Source organism: Melozone crissalis, unplaced genomic scaffold (assembly GCF_028551555.1).
Source record: "Melozone crissalis strain CALT ecotype California unplaced genomic scaffold, PUWL_Pcris_2 ptg000013l_1, whole genome shotgun sequence".
NCBI classification, from domain to species: domain Eukaryota; kingdom Metazoa; phylum Chordata; class Aves; order Passeriformes; family Passerellidae; genus Melozone; species Melozone crissalis.
Window position 1 is genome coordinate 3,801,791 of NW_026535791.1, and position 13,091 is coordinate 3,814,881.

Sequence of the window (13,091 nt, forward strand, 5' to 3'; positions counted from 1 at the left end):
AAAGTTTTAGATTTTAAGGTTCTCTAGAGATGTGAGTTCATGTTCAACTTTAACATCACTCTAGTGACTGAAAATATTTTGAATTGTAGTAGCCATGTCACCTTCTTATAAAATCGTCTCTCCACTTACCTCCAATACAAATTAAAGATCTGAAATAAATTGAGGGATTCTATTAAAAATTATGATTGTTAATTCTGCATTCAACTTTTGACAAGAGGTACTTAGTTAGTCTCCTGTTAAATACTTAAAAGTAGAAAAAGCTACATAATTAAAGTTGAAAAAGCTATATAATTAAAGCCTATTCTTCTTCCTAACTTCAGAGCAAGATTTTCTTAGTTTTTAAAGTATCTACCTTTCTCCCCATAGTTTAGATATAATATGGGAAAAAACCTGCTGTTTCTTTTCAAAGTGTGAATTGATAAAAATCTTTCTGCAACAGCAAGCAAAATTAATAAAGACCAAAAGAGGATGGGGAATTAAAGACATTATTCAACATATTAAGAAAACAAAAGACTCCTCCAGATGATTATTTAAATTAGCTCATGAGATTAAGGGATATACACTAATTCCTACCTTTCCAGTAGCAGATATTTACTTACAATTCTATGGTAACATTTATACAAGTGGATTCAATTATGATAAGTACTTCTATCAAAATACCTCAGTATGTGCTCCTTTCATATAAAACATTTTATTAAGCATGTGATGATAGACTGGACTGAAAAATAGGCTTGATGATTTTAATGAATCTTCATTGAGCAAATATAACCCATGGATCTATTTAAAATTAAAACCTATGTAAATACACCTACCTTAAAGAATTCTTTCTTTTCAACTTGTTCATTGCCATCTGCATCCAACATTTTAAAGGCAATCTGAAGTCCAGTCTGGGGTTCTGCAACAAATTGCAAAAGAACTTTATTGAAAATATCACACACTTACACTAGAACTCAAATACCAAATGTAAAATGAGCATTGACTCCGGTTCAGTTCTCCATTGCTATGTACACACATGGTATTTCCAGTGAACCATACACACCTCTTCCAGTACAAGCAAACTGTTTAAACACTTTTTTACCATCATTTCAAGGGATAATTAATGCAATGGCAAATTAAGAAATGCCAGCACTGCCTAAGTACAAGCCATGAAAGTCCATCTGAACCCAACAAAAACACTGTATCTCTTACTGGCCAGGTCTTAAGATGTTTCCAAAGAATGTCTCTAAAATCCCATGTCACTTATGCAGTCTAGCTTTGCCTTTTTTATAAGAGCTCCTTTTCAGGTGAGAAGAGTGGAAAACTCCTTCTGGCCATTTTTGACAAAAGCATGTTTTGTGTGACTCCCATCAAGATGATTTTTTTTAGGAATTCTACACAATTTTACCCTGCACTTCCAACCCTGAGTGCATGTTTATTTTCAACACAAAAATGTAATGAGTTCTGAATCTTGAGGACTCTATAAAAGCATGGTGTGTTTCGAGCTCCTCTCCACAATTTCCTGATCTTAATTTGCTTACAGGATGTGGCCTTCAGCATTGGCAAGCCCACACAGGAGCAGCATGCTGCTGAATTTTAGCTACAGTTCACTGTGGTAGCAACCCCTTATCCCAGTAATCTCTGGAGGAGGTGAATCAATGCCACAACCCAGTCATGTCAGGCATGGACTTATTGTCTCTGGAATATACTGATGCTTCCAAGAACAATGCTGGACTCATGAGGGCAGCAAAGTCGTATCTCTAAAAAACTCCAATGCCTTCAGAATTTGGCTTCTTGAAATATATTCTTCTAGTTGCATTCTGTAAAGTTTTAAATCTTGCTTTTTTAAAAGAGACTTTTTCTGCAAAGGGAACAAGTTAAAGAGATATCCCATTCCTTTCACGTCATGATAAGATGGTTAAAGAAAGTATTATTTTTATATTTTAGAAATAACTACATCTTCAGCAGTCAACTAATACTCTGTGTGAAGCAATCTTGTGATGCAGGGGTATTTTATAAATACCACTGCAATCTGCACAGCAGTGCTTGCCCCAGCAACTGGGTTGATTTAATACTCAAAACTGGCTTCCTTTCCATGGAAATGCCACATGCTAAATTTGTGTTACTAGTATAAAAGCAAGAAAAGGCTATCCAATAATATATTTAGAGAATAAAAGTAATTGATGTATTTAATACCAATTCATACCATCTGTGTTCCAATTTTCAGATAAGAGAGCTGTTAGTGAAAATATAGACCTAAAGCTGCTTATACTGTTTAGAGATGACATACTTATCTGATATGATGTAACCCCAAAGGTATGTGTTTGTAAAATAAGCATAGTTCAAAGACTACCACAGATATATTTGTATTTAATTAGAATCAGGCAAAATTCCAAAATCTGAACAGAAGTGCTTCATCCTGGCTGTGAGTCCAGGTTAGACCTAGGTGCTTCCTCTCCTAATATTCCTGCATTGACCAAGCTGTCAACTTGTGTGACTGGGTAATTGAAACAAAGCTCTAAGTAAAGGTGACAACTTCAGTTCCTGGGCTTCTTCACCAGGCAGGGCTCCATTAACTACTGCTAGAAATGAAATTTAATACAGCACTGGAGGAAAAAAGGCAGTGAAAACAAAAAACGCATAGAAAAGAGAAAAGAAGGTCATGGGGGAAAAAATAAAGCCTTTGTCTGTCACAGAATTACATTTTCCAGTTCAGTGTTTTTACAGACTCTGATTTTGTATGACAGGCAGCATGGTCTTGTCAGCAGCATGGAACCAGGAGTCTGATGACTCTTTCTCCATTTCCCTATTGCTCAGTTGGTGACTTGGAAGTAATTTAAATATTGATGCCTGCTTTAAGAAATCTCACATTAATACTCACTAGTGAGAGAGACAGGTTGTGTAACTCGGGGCTAACTGGCAGGAGATACTTGTTAGGCAAAGATAGAAGCACTAACACTTGTTGACATTTGCTTTCAAACTGATCAGTATGATAACCCTCTGTGTAGTCAAAGCAGCAACATTACCACTGCATTTTCATCCTGCATTAAAAGGTGCCTATGTTTTTGCAGTTTAATACATTCCCATATAAATTCAGTGAAAAACAATGTTATTTGATTTTCTGGAGAAGTGGAACAACTTTCTCTGATACTGCTTCAATTTTCTAATTGTTTCAGCCAATAACTGAGCATGAATTCACTTTCAGCCGCCATAAATTTCTAAAGAAATAGAATCTTTGGCACCTATTCCTGCAACTTTAAGGTACTCTTCTGAAGTAATAATTTGGCTGTTGTGGTTGTCCTTTTTTAATATAAATTCATATTTTATGAGTTGCAATAAATATTTTAAAATCGGTATCCTACCTGGGCTGAACTCCTGTCTCTGATTTTAAAAGCCACCTGAACACATGGTATAACTCATTCTCAAGCAGTGTGTAGCACGGGACAGTCATCACTGCTGAAGCAGTGCATTTGTATGTTAAAGCTTAATGCATATCTATATATATATATATATAATTTAATACTGTGTACTAGTCAAGGTTTCCAAAGAGATTATCCACCTTTCATACTGTGCAACAGGAATTAATGCAGTTCTCCTGAGGAACGAGATGAGCTGCAGAAGAGCCACTTGAATTGTGCAAAGGTGCATAATAATGACAGGCTGGACATACTCTCTCCACCCTGTGGAGACCAACATTACTTGTTCATACTACACCATGAGAGGGTGGATTTCCAGAGCAAGGAAAATTTGTCAATTTATTTAAGGCCAAGCCATGGACCTTGCAGCCATAGAAGTGATGAGGGTCACACGATAGAGATGCCTCTACAGTTGGTCAGAAAAGAAGTGACTGCTTCCTTCTCTCCTTTCCCCATGCACTGATACAATAAATCTATTATGCCTGGCTTTGTCCCTTGCTGAAAAAGTTAAGACTTGTATAAGTCAGTCAAACAAGACTGCATGTGGACTATTCTGTGGACTGTTCCATGGACATGCATATGGACTTCACTACTGCTCTCGGGGTCTTGCCATGTAATGCTCATTGGCACATCTCAAATCTCGATATTTTTAAGCATCACCTACACAGCAGAACAAAACAGGGGGTGGCAAGTATGGCACAGAGTAAGTACCAGACAATCCCAGGTCACTTCCATGCACAAAATCAAAAAATGCCTGTTGCTTGTAGATAAAGCAAGTAAGAAACAAAAGTTGTTTTAAAAAAAAGTGCCTGAGAGATAAAGGAAGCAAGCAAAGGAGGGGGGCTGAAATACATATAATACTTGGAAGAAATAAAGCCAAAAGGAACAGAGGATAAAGGGACTTTAAAGTCAGACAAAAAGACACTGAAGAATTCTGCTGTTTATGTATTGCATCCATTGCAAATCTGAACACAATAAAAACAGGCAACGACCTCTGAGACACTACAGCAGTTTTTCACACCCCTGCATGAGCTATATTGCAAATGCCTCATTGTCCAAAATGATTAAAACTACTATACAGAAGGAAAATTATTCATCTTCCCATCCAGTTCTTCTTCCCCTTATTATGTCCTTCTGAAATCAAAATCTCCCCCCTCTCAAAGGATTTCAAAAGACTTTTCTGATCCCATAGTGCAGGAAGTGCCACGATTTTTGAAGTATTGTTATGGGCCAGTGACGACACTGATGTCCATTTATATTAATGCACTGTCACCCTATTTACAACAGGTTTTTTTTGTTTTACTATAATGTAGAAATTTAGGAGTTAAAAAATATCAGAAGAAAAGTTCCTGGTAAACTGTTAGTAGCTGAGTATTTGTACCTATATATTTTAATATATATATATTTTTATATATAATACTTACTTGTAAGAATTGTCAGCAAAAACAGATACTCTGCATAAGAAATCAACCCTGGAAAAAAAGTTTAAAAATTATTTGTGGAAAACCCCAAAAACTTACAGCAAAATTTGAGAGATTAAATCTTAAAAATATAAAAAATGTAGTTTGACATTTTATTAAATACCTGTATTAAAGTAAGCCAAGTTACTACTTAATAAAATTTTCACTTCTGTTTTTAGTACTCTGAAGTAAAATTCCCTAACCCCAGACTCATCAATGTTCATGTCTAACCAAGAAAGTAAGGTTTATTTGGAATTAACAAAAGGCCTACACTAAATCTTTGGATTCTCACTGAAAACATTCAATGTTTATATAAAAGGCAAATAAATTAAATGTGCTTTGTCACATTTAGTACCTGGGAGGAGAACTACTCTAACATTAGCCTGAAGGATCAAAGTCCTCCATCCTTTGGCAGGCTCGCAAAAGGCGGAGAATAGCTTCCCTCTAATTCTCAAGGGAACATGGCAACACACAAAGCTGCCAAACTGCTAGATTGTGCTGATAGTACTGCTGGGCCCTGTGCCAAGAGGAGGCTTCTTATTTTTTTTTTTAAATAGGAACATGTCCTTTCTACAAGGTGAAAGTATTTTCCCCTCTTTTGAAGGAAAATTCCAGTGTTTTCTTTTGAAATACCGCCTTAAGTGAAAAGCCTGAACAAACACAAAGATGTGATAGCGTCAAAATAGAGTGTGCAAGCTAAAGATAGAGAGTGCAGAATGAGGGTGGCTAAATAACAGAATCTGAACCATCTGCCCTGCAATAATGTTTGGGGAAAAAATGTAAAGGGCTTTTTTATAAATCACTTTTCAAAATAACTGAGCTACTTTTAACTTGTGAGCTAAACATTGTATAATGCTGAAGCTGCTTAAAATAATGAAGTTCAAACATGCCTATCTGTGCAAAGATAAACTATTTTTGTAATTTATATTTAGTTAATTGATAGATAAGGAACCCACTTAAGTTTCAGTGATAAACAATTAGCTTCTGATAAACTACTAGGCAGAAGCAACAGCATTTGTATTTGACCTCAGATAGTGACTTAACACTTCTAAGTACCAGAGCTCAGAAATATTAAATTGCTAAATGCAAGAGTCTGAAAATATAAGAACAAATCTTAGCTAAAGGGAGGTCTAATTCTGATCCTGTTGCCAACACACTCTGGTTCCGTATCTCAGCTTTCCTCTCCATCAAAATAGGACTATTTACCCTATCATCCTACATGAATGGTGTAAATCAGCACAGTACTACAATCATACAATACATAGTGGAAATAAAAAATACTTTGATCTCAAAGACATAGTCTTGCTTATAAGTTTTAGCATTTCTGTCATTGCAAGAATGCAAATTGCTATCTTAATTGCTGTAAAACTTGGGAGTTGTATTCTTAAATGAAGCATCTAGGTTTTCTACAGGTTTGAAATCAAATAAACAGAGAAAGCACTCCTGTCCCAATTTTTTTAGCTTATATGCCTAAGACAAGATTAAAAAAGGAAAAAGGGGTAGAAACAAATAGGTGGCGAAAAGAATCAAGCAAATAATGTGATAAGTAGTGATCAAGATTCCTAATTTTGCTTTGTGTGGGACACAGCAAAAGAATGTTTAAAGGAAGAATTTTAAGGAAGACAAGGAGGTAACTTCTCAGGTCTGTACAGAAAACACCTCCCGGTCAAGGACTGCAGTGGTGTCAGCACAAAGACCCCTGACTGAAAATGTAACCACCAAGCAATAAAGGATGGCATTACTGGGCAGGGAGAAGCGGGACTCTGCTCCTCTGCACGGGAGAGTCTAAGGAAAACCTGGAAGCTGAAGACAAGTGATTTATGCTAGGTAAAACAGAACAAGGAGAGCCCAGTGTGGGGATGCAAAATAAGAGATGAGACACTCAAAGAAGTTGTGGGAAAAAAATGTGTTTATCAAAACTTTTGAAAGGATATTAACATGGCAGATTATGGTTGTAAAAGTCTGAGAAAAAATAAAGTTGTAATAATTGAGATACAAAATACTGAGCCCCTGGAGAGTTTTAGCTTTATAGCTAAACAGGGATCATTATACCTTATAAAATTTTGCAGAAAGAATCTGCAAAATTTTTACAGAGATGGCAAGATGTGAAGAAAAGATCAGTTTGAAGACGACACCCTGCTGATTGGCTCAGGGGAAAAGCATCTGAATTAAAGAGGGCTGGAAAGTAAAACTTTGCAAGAAATGGCAGGAGTTTTCATCATCTTACTGTAATCTAACTGAAAAGTTGCTACAGTGAAATTGGTAAAAATGTAAATATAATAAAAAGGTGTAGAAATATTCTGGGTTATTCTTTAAAATCTGACTTAATGCTCTAAGGAAAATTCATAGTCTGCCTGATATTTTCTGGAAGACTGATTGAACTGAAATAATTTATCATAAGATTTTTTTAATTTGTGGACTAATTTCCATTAAAAAGTTACTTCAATTTTATTGTCCTGCATGCAGTGAGTGGGCAACTTACCTCATTCATAAAGTAAATGAAATATTTTGGTAATTTTCTTTTTTATTCTACAGTAATCATTACAAAGGTACTCAAATTAAAAGACGTAAAGCAGCAAATTTTAAAAACTCAAAATAACCCACTGAAAATTAAATTCATATCCAAGCAAAATTTAAAAGAGAAAAGCTTTACACACTGTTGAATGACTCAGCATACTTGCAGCCAAGAATGTGAAGTTTGCATTGGCAAAATACTGTCATTTTCTAAAGCTAAAGGAACCTTCCCTAACCCTCCCTAGAAATATCTGTCCTCAAACTTACTAACAAATGCTGACAGTACAATATTCTTATTGCTGAATAAATCATAAGTATACCTACAAAATATGACACAGATTTTAAAACTGCCCACTAGAAGGCAGAATCCCCTAGCACTACATTTTACAAACCAGACTGATGGCAGTTTTCTGTCTCCTTGACATTTAAATAACAATTTGAAGGTAGTTAAAATAACCTAAGCTAAACAGTTGGACAGGGGTAGATTAATTATTCTGGTAGTTGTAAAAGCATAAATATTTTTATTTTTAAACTGTGATAATAATGCATCTCAAAGCAAAAGCATCAAAGTCACTAAACAGGCATCATGACCAAAAATTGTAAAAACCCTTGAGTGTTGTGGGGACCTATGGATGACTGCACTGAATATTTTTGCCTCATCTCAAACTCCTACCTGGCCTTTGAAGGACTGAGATTCAAACACACAGTGCTAAGCTAGGGCAGATCTTTGCCAGAATGCAGGAGACACCAACTCTGAGTGTATCACTGAGCCCACTTTGTGCCAAGCACTGAGCTGGGAGAGGTGCAATAGGAGGAGGCTGCATTGATTTGCTGTTTTCAGTTTCTCTTTGTGGATTCCAGGTTTTCCCAGGCAGCATGCTCTGGGGATTTGCAGTGTCCATAACTAGAAAAAGAAAGGCCCTAAAAAGCAGGTAAAGAGAGAGAATATCCAAAAATTCAAGACTGAGAATACTTTAAGCTAAATCCTAGGAAAGCATGTGATGATTGGAAAAGGCAGGGAATGACTTTACAAAATCCAGCCTCTCCTGGGATAGGAAAAAATTGTAATTTGTTCAGAGATGTTTCAGGGCTTTTGCAGTATGCTTTCAGGGGCAGACTGACAAGCAAGGCACCCAGCTAGAGACCTTTGGAGGTCTGCACAAGGATGTAAGAAATGAAATGCAGGCAAAAGAGGCTGTGAGACTGAAGGGTAGGTGAAATGCTGCAGGCTGAGACTGAGGGCTGCTCTCTTGGCACGAGCTTCCAGCCCTGTCTGAGGATCTGCTGTGCATGGAGAGAGCATGGCTCATGCTGGCCAAGGAACTGCAGCAGTGCAACAGCAGCTTTATTTTCCAGAAACATCCACAGGATAAGAGATTCAGGCTGAACTGTATGATACAGAAATTTTGTGAATAGGCGCTGTCGGTCTTTCTCATTAGTTTGGGAATTTTGGTCTTTTGTTACTGTGAAATGGTTAATTGCTCATCTATTTGGTTTTCTTGATCCTCTTGTTTGTTTTCTCTCTTCAATTAATTTATGTTAATGAGATGTTTATTTGGTGTTCTTTAATCCCCTGTTGTTACACTAACAATATCCCCACTCTTAGTTTTCTCTTTATGTAGTTCAGTATGAAGTGGAAATGCTGGGTGAAAAGAAAACAAAGCACATCAACACTGTGAAGGGTCACAGAGCTCCCAAAGAGGGAGAAATAAGCTCAACTGCTCTTGAAATCAGGGATACCAACTTAATGTAAGTAGGTACAAGTTTTATTCGTAGTTTCCATGCATTTAAGTTATATAGAGGAACAGTCAGGTTACTAACAAAAAGTCTTAAAAGTCCATTTTGTGTTCAAGTCATCCCTTTAACCCTTTCCTCTTCCAAGTAGGCTTTTCAGTTTCTTTCATGTCTCCTCCTGCACCTAAGAAGGCTTTCAACTCCCAGCCTCTTTACTCTGTCTTGTATAACTGAGAGATTTGCCAAGGAGGCAGCTACTGGCTAGATGAGAATGAAATAAAATCCATGAAAACCTCTTTAAAAATACATTCAACACATACCATATAATGAGATAAAAAGCAAGATTTATTTTTCATTATCAAACGTGCTCATTACCTTTATCACCAAGCTCTCTAAAAAAGGTTGGTCCTGGTTTAGCTTTGGCAACATACAGCAGTGCAGCATCTACCTCCTTTAAAGACACAAACAAGAAAATATAAAGCCAGTTTTGAAAGAGAGTTAATCACTTCAGTAACAGAAAGTTCTTTTGAAGAAGGAAAGGAACATTTTGCTTACCTTTTTTGTCAGTTTCTTGGCTGAGGCTTTGCCTATAATAAAAAAAAAATCATCATCATTCAATAACAAACTGACTTTGAACTTTGATCAGGTTCTGTGGCATTTCTTCAGATTTTTATGGGAAAATACTAAGTAATATGAAACAGAATATTTCGCAACAGACAGTTTGTTTCTAATTCCCATAATGATCATGAAAGGACAAGATTTAAAAATAATATGAGCAGTCTGTTCAAATGTTATCTCGGCCTAGATTAAAGCACAGCCCACTTTCATATTGATGACCAACTTACTAGTATGACTTCGCATACTGTGAGCCACAAATGTCACACAGATTCCAAAGCAAGACTACACAGCAAGACACAGCTGTAGTATTTACAGAGGGATTTCCATGCACACTAGAGTCCTCTAAGTGAAGGCTGAGTATGTGAAAGCTAAGAAAAACTAAAAAAAATTTAAAATGTTGATGCTTCTATTGAGCAGAAGTAAATGGAACAATTCTGCTTTCTGAAAGAGCATCAGACAAAAATCATGCAAACTGCTAAGTGTTTCTTAGCAGGTTCAAGTGTACACACTCAAACAGGGGAGCCACAGGCAGTATAGGTTATGCTCCTGTGCAAATCACACGTTTGAGGAGCTGCAATGTATCTGTAGGTATGTATATAGCTGCAGTATCAAGAGTGGAACATTCCAGCTGGTTAGACAGGGATCACAGAAACTCTATGGTCAGGGACCAGCAGGAGCTGTGCACGTCCCTTCTCAGTCTATCTCATCAGCATTTCTCATACAATTCTCCAAACCCTGTTGTCCTTCACTCTTACCTCTCTCACCCCATCAGGCTCTTCCTTCATCACCTTTTCCTCTGGATTCCCGCCAGCCATTCCCTCCTATCTATTCACACTGAGTAAGCACAAACTGAGCCACTTGGATGTGCTCTGTGGACTGGTGCCCCTGTGTGCAGCAGCCTGCTTTGCTCCACACTGTCTCCAAGGCTACTTTGCTGCTTCACAGGCATTTTGCATCCAAAGGGTCACCAGTGCAGCACCACTATCTGGAAATGGGCATGATGGAGGCAGCCTGGTGGGCAGCTGTCAACAAACATCGACCAAGCATTTTCACAGGCCCATAATTTGGCCAGATGAAGGTGCTTTGTCAGTAAAATAGTGAATTTCCACAGCGCTAGCAAATGGTACGCCCAGCTGCAAGGGGTCTCCACTGGCAACTTTTGGCTTGGAACATCTCAACCAGCAATAGCTCATTTTTCAGCACAGGCAAACCAGTACCCTGGCCTCTGCTCCCTCAATTAGCAGTAACAGTTTTGCCGATAAATTCCTCTCCTCACATCCCCTCCCCCAAATCAGCCTAAGGCAGACACCTGGCACATAACATTTCAACACAAATGTTTAAGTTTGACAAAAGTTATAAGCAACTAAAATTAGGGTTTTAATACTGGAGTGTTGAGTGACCCCAGCAACAGGTGCTGCCAGTACCACCTGTTACTGTGGATGAATACATTTTTGTGCAATGCCTATACATACATTTACACCCATAGACACACACATCTATAAAGCTTCATAGGTAGAGCTTACCTTTTAAGTAAAACAATGCATGAAATCCTCTACTTTGCTTCATTTGAGACAAAAGAAGTCAGACTAATAACATACTGGGAAAAGCAGCAACAATAGCTACATCCAGTAAGGCTGAGTCTTGAGCAGCGTGATACAACACCACAGTTACATCTAACACTGCTGCAAAGCATTTTCATGAATGGCTGTTAAGCAAATTAAGTGATTTAGATCTCAGCTTTGAAATGTCACTGCTTCTGTACAGCACATTTCAATGTGAAACTGAACTGAAACTGTTTTTTTGGCCGTGTCAGACCCACCTAGAGACCAGCCTTATGGAAGGAATGAATCAGGCAGTAGGTCTGCAAAAAAAGAGTATTTGAAAGAAAGGGAAAACCACCCTGCAATGTTTTTCACTCTACATGCTCCTTGTACTTGATGTCTGCACTCAAGCCAGCCATATACCCTTATCTGGTTAACAGCAGCCCCATTCCTTTGATTCTCCTGGTGATCCCAAGAACATGGCATCTGGATCAGCACCTGCTACCACAGCAGTGTACTGGAGAGCAGCCTTTTGCCAGCATCCAGGAGGATGATGAAGAGAGACAAGCTGAACTTTGTGAGCTGGAAAAGCAAAGGCATGGATAAGTGACGCAAGGTAAGGAGAAAGCACTGGGAGCTACAGCTGAGACAACAGCCAGCCAAGTTTGTGAGGCTGTACACTTGCTTGAGTGTTTTTGTGTTTCTCTTTGTGCTGCATTCAGCACAACAACGCTGAAACTCCTCATCTACACGGTTTTGGGGAACAACATATCCTCACTGAGAATTATCAGATCTTGATAAAAATTACAAAAGGGAAGGGAAGTCTGTTGTAGATGTACAGACTCTTCACCAGGCAGCACTTACAACTACAACTGCCTAGAGCTCACAGAAATGGCTGTGGCAGCATTCAACATCTGCCCTCCCGCATCCAGCCACAGGCACCCTCCAGAGGACATTTAAGATGCTGACATGTTGACTGACCTCTTTCAGAGGCGAAAAGACAGTAACAGCAATGATACAGAGATGCTCATGCTACCCTCACATGGGGGAAAGGACTGCTAGAGCAAAAGAAGTCTTTGCTGAGTGGCAGAAGAGGGAGAGAAGAGTCCCAAACACCCCAGGATGTGGTGAGAGGCAGCACCAGCTGGGTCAGAATTGGTCCTTGCAGCAACTGGATGAGAGGCAGCTGCTACAGTAAGACAGGAAAAAAGGCAGGAGGGAAAGGGACAGATTGAGAGAGAAACAAAGAGATTTCTACTTTTCAAAGCAGTAAACACAGTAAAGTAATAAATATGGACTCCTTTAATGGTGCTCTTCTCACGTGGGCAGATGTCAGCAAGCATATGTACTGGAGGGTGGGAATCTTTTGGAAAAAACACCCTGACACTAGGGACAGTAGTGTTATCTTTCATACTGGGATTTGTGTAAGATATTAGAATACAATCTTACAATAATATAATAAATTAAACTGTAGAATGAGTTTCCTCCAATAATTATTTTAATGTTTTCTAAGAATTACATCCAGTTATATTTCATTGGTACTGTCACCGTATAAAATAATGTGTGAAGACTCAAATCTCTGTTTTCACCAGGACACATACATCTTGAATGCTAATTTAGCTCTTGGTGCTTATTTTCTCAATTTATTTACTTCTTAGCAGTGAGAACCCTTTAAATACCAAAAAGGAAAGCTCTATTAATATAAAATGTACAGCCCTCTGACGAATCAGGTTTTTTAAGACCTTGTCTAAAATAATTAGGAGAATGTTAACTTTGCTCTGCAGAAGATGCACTACAAAGGCTTGAACAATTTTCTTACCCAGCTTGTACAC

The 13,091-nt window shown here is 37.9% G+C and overlaps 1 protein-coding gene across 1 annotated transcript in view; it reads right to left on the bottom strand.

Moving 5' to 3' along the window:
* The window catches only part of MICU2 (mitochondrial calcium uptake 2), a 131,967-nt gene that overhangs the window by 26,105 nt on the left and 92,771 nt on the right, over positions 1 to 13,091 (bottom strand). Inside the window, exons 3-6 of the mRNA XM_054271808.1 lie at positions 9,656 to 9,687; positions 9,476 to 9,551; positions 4,817 to 4,864; positions 813 to 895 (exon numbers count right to left, since the gene is read on the bottom strand). Of these exons, the coding sequence (XP_054127783.1) occupies positions 813 to 895; positions 4,817 to 4,864; positions 9,476 to 9,551; positions 9,656 to 9,687 (239 nt within the window). The remainder of the gene's footprint in view (positions 1 to 812; positions 896 to 4,816; positions 4,865 to 9,475; positions 9,552 to 9,655; positions 9,688 to 13,091) is intronic.